The 13099-nt window shown below is 39.4% G+C and overlaps 1 protein-coding gene across 4 annotated transcripts in view; it reads left to right on the top strand.

Moving 5' to 3' along the window:
- RAB3IP (RAB3A interacting protein) overlaps positions 1-6612 on the top strand; it is a 36977-nt gene extending 30365 nt beyond the window's left edge. For 3 of the 4 annotated variants that reach the window (XM_028131218.2, XM_008155562.3, XM_028131224.2), the window contains 3 exons: positions 3304-3403; positions 3487-3556; positions 6260-6612. In XM_028131218.2, the coding sequence (XP_027987019.1) occupies positions 3304-3403; positions 3487-3556; positions 6260-6342 (253 nt within the window). In that variant the 3' untranslated portion in view covers positions 6343-6612. The remainder of the gene's footprint in view (positions 1-3303; positions 3404-3486; positions 3557-6259) is intronic. The other variant, XM_008155563.3, reaches the window with a different exon arrangement.
- The last annotated feature ends 6487 nt before the right edge of the window (positions 6613-13099 follow it).

Below are 13099 nucleotides of genomic sequence, written 5' to 3'. Positions count from 1 at the left end.
TGAAGCAATGGAATCACAAACATCAAGAAATCACAAACATTAAGAATCATTTCGTTCTGATTTGTGCACCCTCAAGTCATTGACTGTTGCCAGTTTTGTATTGTAAACTTTGTCTTTTATGTGTCCCCATAAAAAAAAGTAGTGGCACTTTAGGATAAATTTCTTTGTTCAAAGCTTAGTCAGGCTTCACCCATTATTTCAAATCAGTTAAACCTGAAAAGGAGTGAAAATTGAGTTATCAACTGTTTAAATGTGTATACATTTTTTAGGACACCCTATATATATATATATATAGTTCTATGTCCTCGGTTTCTGTGTAAAGTATTTATTCCCCAGGGTTACCATCAAAATTAGTTTGGGAAGACAGTGATTTAGACCAAGTCTTATCAAGCATGAAAACGACTTAATTAGCCCTCTCCTTTCATGCTGTCATAAAGGATTCCCACTTTGGTAAATAATCAGTTCTGTCTTCCACCTGTGAGAGATTCGGCACTTATAAATCTTTAGAGGTTAGATTCCCACATTTCATAGCAGGGCAGGCTTTTTTCATCCAGTCCGAGGAGGAAAAAAGACCGAAATGAACAGGACCTAGAACTTTTGGCACTGCTGTTTAAAAAGTGACTTGGAAAGATCTTGAGGAAGCTGCTTAGTTGGTGGTTTAGAACTAGATTAATATAGGGGATTGGAAAGAAGACTCTTGTCTGGGTCATTTTTAAGGTACAAGAGGAAAAAGCTGGTTGAGATTCACCATAGGTCTGGTTAAAGCCTATTGTGGGAGGTGTATGATTTATCCTGTTCCTGTTAATGCAAATTACAGTCTCACTAGGATCACATAGTGCTGGTAGTTGGGTAATCATTTGTGGGTGACTTGGTCATGCCTTCGATTTGTGAGCTGCATATCCACCCAGAGCTGTGTCCTGTTCTACACTTCCCTCTGTGCCACACCTGTAGCACTGTGGCCTCCGAAATTGGGGAAGGTATTTACATTCTTAAATTCTATGCCTCCACAAACACCCAAGTGTTTGTGATCATTAAAGCGAGCAGTTTTGTGCTTTTAAGGGCTGTGTTAAAACATATTTTAAACATAGTATGTAATATTTTTTATTGTAAAATTTTAAATTCGTGCTTGCATAATATATCACACATGTGCAAATGACAAATGAGGATATCAGTTAAAGTGGATTTATATAGTATTTTAGTAAAATAGTTATGTAATCAGGGAACAGTTTACCTACTTAGGATATTGTACTTGTGGGAACAGGGCCAGAAGCCCATTTGTGTTTTAGTGCGTATTGTGTGGGAGAACACCTGAAGGCAGATACTGTCCCTCTTTTATGAAATGTGACGTGTGGCCTCGGCCAGGACTGTCGTGGACAAGGTTATGATCATCCCTAAGTGAACAGCAGGGCGCTGTGGGAGTTTTGAGGAAGGCAGTCAGTCCAGTGGTGGTGATCAGGGACTGTTCTTGGAGGGAGGGAGATTTGACCTGAGGTTTTGAAGCATAGGTGGAATTTGGATAGAAAAAGAACAATACATGTGACTGTGAAAGCCTCAAACCAAGGAAACGGTGTATTCAGAGGGTGGCGAGTGTATGGAGAGGAAAGATGTGACAAATCTAAAGAAAGAAAATTTAGGAGACAGTAGTAGAGGGGATGGTCAAAGACAAAGGACTTAGAGATGACTGACTAGAAGAATGATGTGGCCTTTGGGGAATGAGTAGGAAGGGCTCTGCTTTGGGAAGGCGATAGGTCTGGGTTTAAACTGTGGACATCGCAAGTGAAATGGCAAGCAAGGATTTGAAATCTTGGGACTACAGCTGTTAACAGATACTGAGATAGTGTAGCAGCATGTTAACAAAACATTGGAGTTGGAGGTCGGAAGACTTAGCATTGAATCCCAGCTCAAATGAAAATATATTGGCTGTGACAGTTTACAAATGGCTTTAAAAATGAGATAAGTTGAATACTTTATTATTTTAAAATTTGATATTTAAAGTCACTGTAGCAGAGCCTTTCAAAATTAGACAAAATAGTAGTCAAACAGGTATATTCTCCTTCCAGAAGGATTGTGTATACATTGATTTTTATCAGTTTGATGGTCCTTTTTTTTCTCTCGTATAAATTATACTTTTGGAAGTTCCAAAGACTTTCAGCATTTGTGCCTTAAATTTCTTAATCTTCTATCCTCCCCCAGCTAATAGTTCAGTGTTTTTAAAAAACATTTTTATAGATCATTAAAGGAATTTGCTAATAAAGGAGCAATGAGGCAAGATTCCTTTGAAAAGATAAAAATTATTTTGTGATTGGAATGGCCACTGCCCAAATTATCCTGTGTTAAATATACATTTTCCATGTGTTTCCTTATATGGAGACACATTTTTGTCATATTTCTTATAAGTATAGCTGAAATTTAATGTTTATTTAATATATTTTTCTTTACTATTTAATTTGTAATGTCATATAAAATGCTGTTGGCCCCTTTATTTTACCTAGAGCCACAGTAATTTGACACTGATAGGGATGGTAGTTGTACTCAACCGAGCTCCTAACTTACTAGAGGGATAGCTGAGCTGCTGCAAGTCCAGCCAGATAGACAAGCCAGCTTCATCCTGGGCAGGAGAGTGAGGGACAGGTGGGCTATCACTTAACCAACAGCCAGAAACATGCTTGGTGCCAGGCACTTAAAGACGAATACGATACAGTTCCTGCCCTCAAGAGGTTTACAGCCTGATTCCAACCAAATGTAGATTTTATATTATGTAAATAGAAGGGATGTGTGTCTAAATGTAATGCACCCTTTATGTAATTGTTAAGATTCAGTATTTTGTATTCCTTTGTATTTCTCAGGTCTAGCTACCACATGAAATGCATGTAAACAACCAAACACACCAGAAAGTACCTTACCTGGAAGCTGTTATCCTGAAAGCATTAGTAACATGTTCTGAGACTTGAGTAATCATCATTAGGTGTTTTTCCAACTCAGACAGAAGCTGAAGTTCTGATGGAAAGCTCAGAGCTTCCTGAATCAGATTACTCATATGTAAATTTGCTCCAGGATAGGACATATATTTAAAACATTTAGTTTCTATTTCTAGACCACTGTTAATTTTAGGCTGTTAAGCTTATACTAGAATGTTAACCCCAAAAGGAGAGGGACTTGGTCTCTCTCATCTTGATAGCCCAGCATCTAGAACAGTGCCTGGTCCATAGTAGGTTCTCAAATATTTGTTGTCTTCAGCTTGTACAGAGGTAGGGGCAAAATGCCTTTAATTTTTAAAAACTAAAATGTATCATTCTTTTACAGAAAATGTGCTCTCACTGGCCAGAGTAAATCTTGTAAACACAGAATTAAATTAGGAGATTCAAGCAACTATTATTATATTTCTCCTTTTTGTAGATACAGGGTAAGTAATGTAATAATGAATTTTAATAAAGCTCACTGATATGAGACATTTGATATTTATGACATTTTCTCCTTTTGCCCTAGATCACGTCTGTGTGTAACTTTTTTACATACATTCGATATATTCAGCAGGGACTTGTGAAACAGCAGGATGGTAAGTTCTTTATTCCTCTATAATAATCTATAATAATAAAAGCATAATATGCTAATTAGACCAGACAGCCGAAAGACCTTCTGGACATCATTCTGGATGTCCTTGTGGATGAAGCCGTGATGGCGGGGGCCGAGGCAGAGGCGGTTAGGGGCGATCAGGCAGGCAGGCAGAGTGGTTAGGGGTGATCAGGCAGGCAGAGTGGTTAGGGGCAATCAGGCTGGCAGGTGAGTGGTTAGGGGCAATCAGGCAGGCAGGTGAGTGGTTAGGGGTGATTAGCCAGGCAGGCGAGCAGTTAGGGGAGCATCAGGCAGGCAGGCAGAGTGATTGGGGCAATCAGGCAGGCAGGCAGAGGTGATTAGGGGCAATCAGGCAGGCAGGCAGAGTGGTTACTGGTGATCAGGCAGGCAGGTGAGCAGTTAGGAGTGATCAGGCAGTCAGGCAGAGTGGTTAGGAGCCAGCGGTCCTGGATTGCGAGAGTGTGCAGGCTGGGCTGAGGGACACTGCCTCCCTTCCCCCCTGCACCGGGTCTCTAGTTATGAAATATTTATATAACAGTTCAGTAAAAAGTATAGGGCACAGTAGTAATGCTCAAATAAACTTTATTATTGGTATATTTATATTGAGTCTCTTTTATAGTTCTAATAAAATGTGTGGAGAATTTGGGTACAAATGTCTCTTTTAAAACATATTGAGTTTAATCCTTATATTTGCTTCATTTTACTCTAATTTTGAGTTTTAAAGCAGGCTCAGTTTTAACTCTTAAGACATATATAAACCAGCTAGTAACTGTGAGAAGAGTACAAAGTTCATTGAATTTACTCCTTAAGAGAGAAAAATGAGCAAGCTCTAGACATGGTCAGATTTATTTTAATTGGTGAAAACCCTGAGGAGCTAGCAATTTTGTCCTGTATTTTCACATTAATAAAGCAGTCATGAGGATAATTCTGAATGGAATGAAGATTGCTGTGTTCTAAATGAGCAGAAACAGGCAGATGATCTATCCAGGAGAGCCACCTTCATGCAAGTGTTTTTGTGTCTTTCATGGTTAATGATGGTTTTATAGCCCAATGTCTTACGTACCAGCATAAAAACAGATGCGCCTGACAGCTTTAAAGCAGCGCTTCATAGGTACACATGATTGTTTTAGACCAGAAGTCACACACATGGCGAGGACAAGGCCATGCCAGTTTGTATGTGAAGTTGTGGGAAAATGTCTGTTTATATATTTTTTAGACACTGAAAATATTTTTACACTTGAAAACTAATAAGAAGCCTTCTATTTTTATCAGGTAAACCAGTGAATCTTAATTCTCTGGAAAAATTAGTCATGCCCATAATAACATAGATTAGCATTTCTCAAGCTCTGGTATACTAAAACAGTCATATTTAGTTAGAATCCCATATAATTAGATTTTAATGCCTAAAAGAATAAAGGTGGAAACCTGTCTCTGTTAAATTTCAAAAGGCTGTGTAGCATAAAAATAGTCTTTAAGCTGTGCAATACTTTTTATGACTTAAATAAAATTGAAGTCTTTTTGAATCCCTTTGGTGGATAATGTGACTTAAGCTGGAGAACAGAGGATTTATGTTATGTTCAGGTGTCAAGCATATTTTTTCTCCTTGTTAAAATGAGAAATGTTTTTGTAGGGAAGGCTGAAAGATAATTTATGTAAATAGAAAGAATCATGAGTGATGGTGATAAAAGTAGTTTCTTCTCTGGTTTCCATCACTCTTCTACTTGACAGTATTTGATGCACATCATATACTGTGTGGGTTTGTAGTAAATAAATATTAATGTGAAAATCTGTTTGTTATCTGTGCCTGTGCCAGAAAGAATTTAGAGCAGTTAAAGCGAAAGGAGCATTTCTCAGCCGTTGTACTGTTAACATTTTGAACTGGGTAAGTCCTTGTTGTGGGGGATGATCTTGTACATTGTAGGATGTTTAACAGTGTCCCTCGGCTTGACTCACTAGATGCCATCGATGAAAAATGTCTCCAGACATTGCCAAATGAACCCCTGGGGACTAAATCTCCCCTGGTTGAGAACCACTGCTCTAAATCAGTCTAATCTGATCATATGTCAGATTTTATAGTCTGAAATATAGAGCCATCTTTTTTCTATTTACAGAGGGCCTCACACAAGTAGAGCTAATGGAAATTTACAGATCACCCTCTACATTTTTTATTTCTAATTTGAGCCATATATAAAACTTTCCCTATTAGGCACAAAGAATGTTACTGAGTTCTCTGGACTGTCTCTTGTTTTCCTTTTCACTCTCTGTTAGTATTAATGAAAAGTGAAATGGCCAAGATGTAGCAAACTAGAGCAAGAAGATCTAGAAGTTAGATAACTCTTGCATAACTGAGCATTGAGTGTAATTACTTACGAAGGCAACAGCATTGCCATTTACTCAGGACAGTGAAATGTATACCTTCTGTTGGACTAAAGTGTGACAGTCACTGATATATTTAATAAATAGTGATAGTAAACTGGTGAGTACTGCTTATTTATTAATAAAATTGGGATGCTCACAAGTATATGAAGAAAATAGTGTGAAACAGTGATGGAATGTCTAGGCAATTAGGTATGTCATTAGGAAATGCCAACTGGCATTTGAGTTAATCTTAAATTTTCATTGAAACAAATTAAAAATAATTAAGATAGTATTTTATAATTTATGTGTCTCTCTTTTGTTTGTATAGTTGACCACATGTTTTGGGAGGTTATGCAGTTGAGAAAAGAGATGTCACTGGCCAAGCTGGGATATTTCAAAGAGGAACTCTGATCCTCTGCCTGGGACCATGCACGAACCTCCCTGATACCTGGAAAATGGCTGAATATTTTCATGGTTACGTGATATTTATTTCCACGGTGTGGGCCCAGGACTTTTCCCCCCTTTTGCAAATTACACCAAGAAGTACTGTGATTTCTTTTAAACTGGCCTGTGCTGTGTTTGCTCGTCCTTTAGTTGAACACACTATAATGAATTACAAGTGTCCTAGTGATTGTAATTTATAGTCACAAAAAAAGCTAAATAAATAAATACTAGATCGAATGTGTTTTTGCTTTCTCTTCTAGCTCTGACACAGCATGTGGGGCTAGTTGAATGTATTGAATTATAATTTTCAAACTTCCAAGCAATCTGTGGGGAGCAAAGAAGAGGGCTGAGTGGACAGGATCAGCTTCTGTCTCCACTAAGTTGACTCTGTTTTTACATATTGGGATTCAAAAAAATATTTTATTTAAAGAGACTTCTGTTTGAAAGTCACTGTTTTATTCATTCTGTTCTTTGTAATTTAAAGAATTCCTTTATTATGGTGATTAACACATTAAGCGCCCAGCCTGTTTTGTCTTCTGGATGGAAAGTATAGTATCAGTCACCGGTGATTGACATGGCGCTTAACATGTTAATCCTATATAATAAAAGCCTAATATGCTAAGTGTCTGGTCGGCCGTTCAACCAATCAAAGCATAATATGCTAATGATATGTTAAGGCTGCTCAACCGCTCGCTGTGATGTGCACTGACCACCAGGGGGCAGACAGTAGACTGGTCGACCAGTCCTATGATGTGCACTGACCACCAGGGGGCAGATGCTCAATGCAGGAGCTGATCCCTGGTAGTCAGCGTGCTCCCACAGCGGGAGCGCTGCTCAGCCAGAAGTCAGGCTGACGGCTGGTGAGTGCAGTGGCGGTGGCGAGAGTCTCTCCTGCCTCTGTGGCAGTGCAAAGGATGTCCGACTGCTGGCTTAGCTGGACATCCCCTAAGGCAGTGGTTCTCAACCTTTCTAATGCTGTGATCCTTTAATACAGTTCCTCATGTTGTGGTGACCCCCAACCATAAAATTATTTTTGTTGCTACTTCATAACAGTAATTTTGCTACTGTTAATGAATCGTAATGTAAATCGCGACCCACAGGTTGAGAACTGCAGAGCCTAAGACCATTGGAAAACACAGATATTTACATTATGATTCATAACAGTAGCAAAATTAGTTATGAAGTAGCAACGAAAATAATTTTATGGTTGGGGGTCACCACAACATGAGGAACTGTATTAAAGGGTCGCGGCATTAGAAAGGTTGAGAACCACTGCCCTAAGAACCACTGCAAGAGGGTGCAGGCCGGGCTGAGGGACCCCCCCCATCCCCCGCCACCGAGTGCATGAATTTCGGGCACCAGACCTCTAGTTAAATATAATAGAGGACAGTCACATTTTATCCCAGAAATGCATTCTGGAACATCTTGATGTAATATATTTCTACTTTGTATATGTTGAGCACTGTAATAATTGTTGAAAGGATAGAAAGATAAATAAGGAGTTTGATGTGTGCACCAGGGACTTTGAAGGGGAGTGTGGGTTACAGAGTATACACTGTATATGTGCAGAGTATACATTGGTCATAGAATCACTTGATCTCTAAGTCCCAAACTGTAAAACTGACATCATATAGATAAATTATTTATTAAAATTTTTTATAAAAGGAAAGTGTTTCAGGGTAGACATATAGTAAGTATAGAAAAGCAAGAAGAATGAAATGACAAATCAATCTCATCTAGAGAAAGGTACTGCTAATATTTTTGAAGAATAATTTCAGCTTTCAAATATTTCTTACCTATATATACATAGTTCTGAAACTAGTAGTAGACTTTCTTACTTTAAAAATTTAAGTATTTTTCTACACATCTAACCATGCTAAGATTTTGATTATAGGATGTTAATATCATTTAATTGTGTTTGTAGATTAGATTATTTTTTTTTCATATCAAAGTGCTGTGATGAGTATATTGTTGGGTTAATTTCCTTCTTGTAGATGCCTAGAAGTAAAAGTGTTGGGTCTAGCAAGGTATATGAGTATTTTAAAATTTTTTATCTGTATTGCCCAATTTCCCTCTAGAAAACTTGAATCAACTTATATTCACAGCAGCACTGTATGAGAGCTGGTATTAGTCCTGTCTCAAAGGCTTAGTCAACTTTACCCTGTAGAAGTCTTGGTCACCAGGATGGACTGGAGTCCGTAGACAAAAGGACATTTGAGAATCATTTAGTAGAAACAATAATTACCATGCCAGCTCAAGACTCTGAAATTGAATATGAAAAGAACTTTGAACCTAGAATTTTATGTCCTGATAAATAGGTATCCTACCTAATAATAGACAAATATGCAAATTGACCACACCTTCACTATGCCCAAGCCACGCCCACCAGCCAAGCCATGCCCACTAGCCAATCAGGGCAAGTATGCAAATTACCCCAACCAAGATGGTGGTTAATTTGCATATTATGACAGCGTAGAAAGAAGCCAAGAGCTGCAGAAGGGAGCAAAGCTGCAGAGAAGCAAGCAAGTGGGGCGGAGGAGAAGGGAGGAGCGGAGGCGGGAAGGGGAGAAGGAAGGAGAGCAGGCAGGCTGGTGGAGAAGGGAGGAGCAGAGGTGGGGTCGGGGGAGAAGGAGAGCAGGCGGGCTGGCGGAGAAGGGAGGAGAGCGAAGAAGGGAGGAGAGCGAAGAAGGGAGGAGAGCAGGCGGGCTGGCGGAGAAGGGAGGAGCAGAGGCGGGGTTGGGGGAGAAGGAAGGAGAGCGGGCGGGGCGGGGTAGAGTGCAGCAGGAAGCCCTATTGCAGGAAACTTCCTGCAATGGGAACGCTAGTTCTAATATAAGAGTATAATAAAAATGTTCTCAGACTTTCAAAGCTTTAGAAGTTTTTCCACACAAAGATGGAAATTAAAGAGAAATCAATCCAGGAGATGCTACGAGAGATCTGGGAAGAAAAGTGATCAGATACTTAGGGAAAGTTTGTTGATAACTTTAAAAAGCATAAATAAAAAGTAGGACTGCCCTGCTGGGTGGCTTGGTTAGTTGGAGTGTCATCCTGTACAATGTACACTAAAAGGTGGTGGGTTTGATTCCTGGTCAGGGCACATACCTAGGTTTCAGGTTCGATGCCCAGTTGAGGTGTATGCAGGAGGCAACCAATAGATGTAATGTTTCTCTCTCTCTCTCTCTCTCTCTCTCTCTCTCTCTCTCTCTCTCTCTTTTTCTTCCCTCCCCCATCTCAAACCAATTTTTTTAAAAAGTAGGACTAAAGAAAATAAAGTATATCAGTAACAATCTAGAACTAAAATTCTTTATAATTTCAACACATGGGAGTGGGAGGAACCAGAGAGCATGAAGAAAAAGTTCTTGTCTTGTTGGAAGAAAATGGATATCAATGAAAAAGAGAGAAAAAGGAAAAGTTGATGTGGAAATGAAAAGTTAAGATAATTTAACCACTGGATTATACAGCTAAAAGGGGTGATTTATATGGCATGCGAATTATATCTCAAAGCTGTTTAAAAACAGTTTTAAAAATATGCTCTAAGATGGTGAGATAAACTCTCCAGTGAAAAAGATAGTCAAATTGATTAAGATATATTTATAGACAAAGCAGAAAGACATGAAAGTGTTTAAAAGAAAATATAGGGAAAAAACGACATCCAGGAGGATGAAAAAGGTTAAGGGATTAAGAAGTACAAATTGGGCCCTAGCTGACTTGCTCAATGATTAAAGTGTCAGCCTGCAGACTGAAGAGTTACAGGCTCGTTCCTGGGCCCTGGTCAGGGTGCATGCAGGAGGCAACCAGTCGATGTATTGCTCTTGCATCGATGTTTCTCCTGCCTCTTCCCCCTCCTTCCCTTCTCTCTAAAAAACCAATGGAAAAAATTTCCTTGTGTGGAGATTAAGAACAACAACAAAAAGTACATTAGCAGTTAACAAAATAGTCACAGAGTTAAGTCAATAATAATCCTAAATAATAATATATAATTGTGAATTGTATCTGTATACACAAGCCACAAACAATGAGAAAACACAATTTTAAAAAGGTACCAAACAATTGCAAAACAATTCTAATATGTGTAGCAACAAATCTGACCAATTAGGTGCCAGATCTGTATACAGAAAGTTGTGAAATTTTACTAAAAGGCATTAAAGAAGACTAGAGTGTTTCTATGTTAATGAGTAGGAAGACAATATCTCCCCCCAAAAAAATGTAAGTTCTCTCCCAAATTAATATATAGATTTAATGTATCTTCAAACTAAATTCCAACATTTCTCCTGGAGTTGGCACACTGATTTGAAATGTTTGTGTGCTGGAGTAAAAGGATGAAGAATGACCAAGGGACTTCTGAAGAAAAGGGAGGGAGAACTTACCTTACCAGAAGGACTTATGAGACTAAAGTATTGAAGAGAGTGTGACATTAGTGCAGAAATGACAAAACGGCCAATGGAGCAGAATAGAGAGCTCCCAAATGATCCACACATACATGTACATTACCATAAAATTTACATGTATGTGTGGGTCTGGTAGATCAGTGTTCTATAGATTCATGGCATGGCATATCAATGAACTATTACTAGAAAATGGGTCTGACAAAGGGAAAATATAAAATTGGATCTCATTGGGCAGACAAAATGAATGAAACATTGGCTACATGCATGCAGGACAGTAACAGATTGAGTGAACAAGCAAACTCAGAAGACTACATATGACATAATACTTTTCTCATAAAGCACAAAATCAAACAACAATTATTTAGGCATACATATATAGGACAAAACTATTATTTTTTTAAAAAAAGGTAGTGATAAAGTTCAGGATAGTGTTACCTTTGGGTGCGGGCGGTAAGGGAAAAGAACTGGGAGGAACACATATATGAGTAAGTCATTGTTACCGTTCTCTCCTACCTCGGTTGGATGATGGGTTAATTGGTCGTTAAAAGTAAATACATGGCCCTAGCCGGTTTGGCTCTGTAGTTAGAGCGTCAGCCCACAGACTGAAGGGTTGCAGGTTGGATTCCGGTCAAGGGCACATACTTTGGTTGTAGGCTCCATCCTTGGCCCTGGTCAGGGGCGTGCGGAAGGCATCCAATCGATGTGTTTCTCTCACATTGATGTTTCTTTCCCCCTCCCTTCCACTCTTTATAAAAATCAATGAAAAAAATATCCTCGGGTGAGGATTAACAACAAAAAAAGGTAAATACACAGTGTGGCTCAGGGGTTGAGCATTGACCCATGAACCAGGAGGTCACAGTTCAACTCCTGGTCAGGGCATATGCCCAGTAGGTGGCAGCCAATCAATGATTCTCTCTCATCATTTATATTTCTATCTCTTCCTTTCCCTTCCTCTGAAATTAATAAAAACTTTTTAAAAGTATATACATGAATAGATGAATTAAGAGAATCATGAACAAACCATTAATGGTATGTTATGAATCAAGAATTCTAATTCGTCCAATTACATGCATCTGTGTACCAAACCACAAAGTAAACGTGATAACAGGACCTGATGATTACATGGATTTGGAAGAGAGGAAAGGAGAGAAATCGGATCTGAATCCTAGGCTTTTGGCCTGAGCTATTGCTTGAGCAATTTATTGAGATGGGGAAATCTGGGATAGGGGCAAATTACGTATGTGTGGGATAGAGACAAGAATTTGGTGGTCAACACATTGTTTGAGATGTCCATCAAGTACCAAAGTGGAGATGTTAAGTAGCTATGGCATTTACAAGTCTAAATTCAACGATAAGATCAGGCTAGGACAGTGATGGTGAACCTATGATATGCGTGTCAACACTGACACGCGTGTCAGCACTGACACGCATAGCCATTTCTGATGACACGCGGCCGCTGAGGCGGCCGCATGCTGAGGATGAAACATTTGCTGCTCCTGAGGATGAAACATTTGTGACTAGAGTGTTGGAGCTAACTCCAAGATTCTAGTTGCAAATGTTTCATCCTCCCCTATTAGACACTCTGTGCCGGAGGTCTGTAGGCCAAAACAACAGAAGTCCGGCACAGAGCGTCTAGTTCTGGGACTTCCGGTTAAGCCGGGATCTTTGCCCTCACTTCCACCAGCAGAGCAGGGAGCAGCGGAACGCAGCAGGGAACGCATCTCCGGGGGCCCTGCCATTACCAGTAACCAAATAACAGTTAACCACAGCAACCATTATCTACTGTTCTGGGGTGTCATGGATTTCTAATCCATCATTGCTGAGATAAGTGAAGGGGAGGCTGGGAGAGGCAAGGGTTTGTGGCGTGCTATGGGTGCCATTTCCCGCCATTAGAAATAGCGGCAGCCATTTTAATTCACATAAGAAACACCATCTTGCTCCATAGTGCAGACTCCATTTCACCACTATTACTGTTGTGCATCCTTATTAACCCCTATTTCTGCTTATTAACCCTGCCCTTTCCTAAAAGACAGTTATATGCACCATTTTGTGGTTAGGCTAGTTAACCCCTAATTGCCTGCAGGCCTAACAAGCTATCTATAATTCTATCTTCTGTCACTGCCTCCCTGATGGAGAACCCAAAAAATAAAAAACTAAGGTTAAGTAAAGGAAGTGGTAGTAGCAGTGGCCGACCCTTTCAAGAGACATGGACCTAGATGTATGGCTTTATAGAAAAAAATGGCAGATCATTTTGCATTCTATGTACTGAAATGGTAGTAAGCAGAACGTGAAATATAAATAGACATTTTGAAACTAATCATTCTCAGCTCTTGGAA

Source organism: Eptesicus fuscus, chromosome 7 (genome assembly GCF_027574615.1).
Source record: "Eptesicus fuscus isolate TK198812 chromosome 7, DD_ASM_mEF_20220401, whole genome shotgun sequence".
Taxonomy (NCBI): Eukaryota; Metazoa; Chordata; class Mammalia; order Chiroptera; family Vespertilionidae; genus Eptesicus; species Eptesicus fuscus.
The sequence above is the reverse complement of the archived record's forward strand: the minus strand, read 5'-3'. Positions and strand labels throughout refer to the sequence as shown.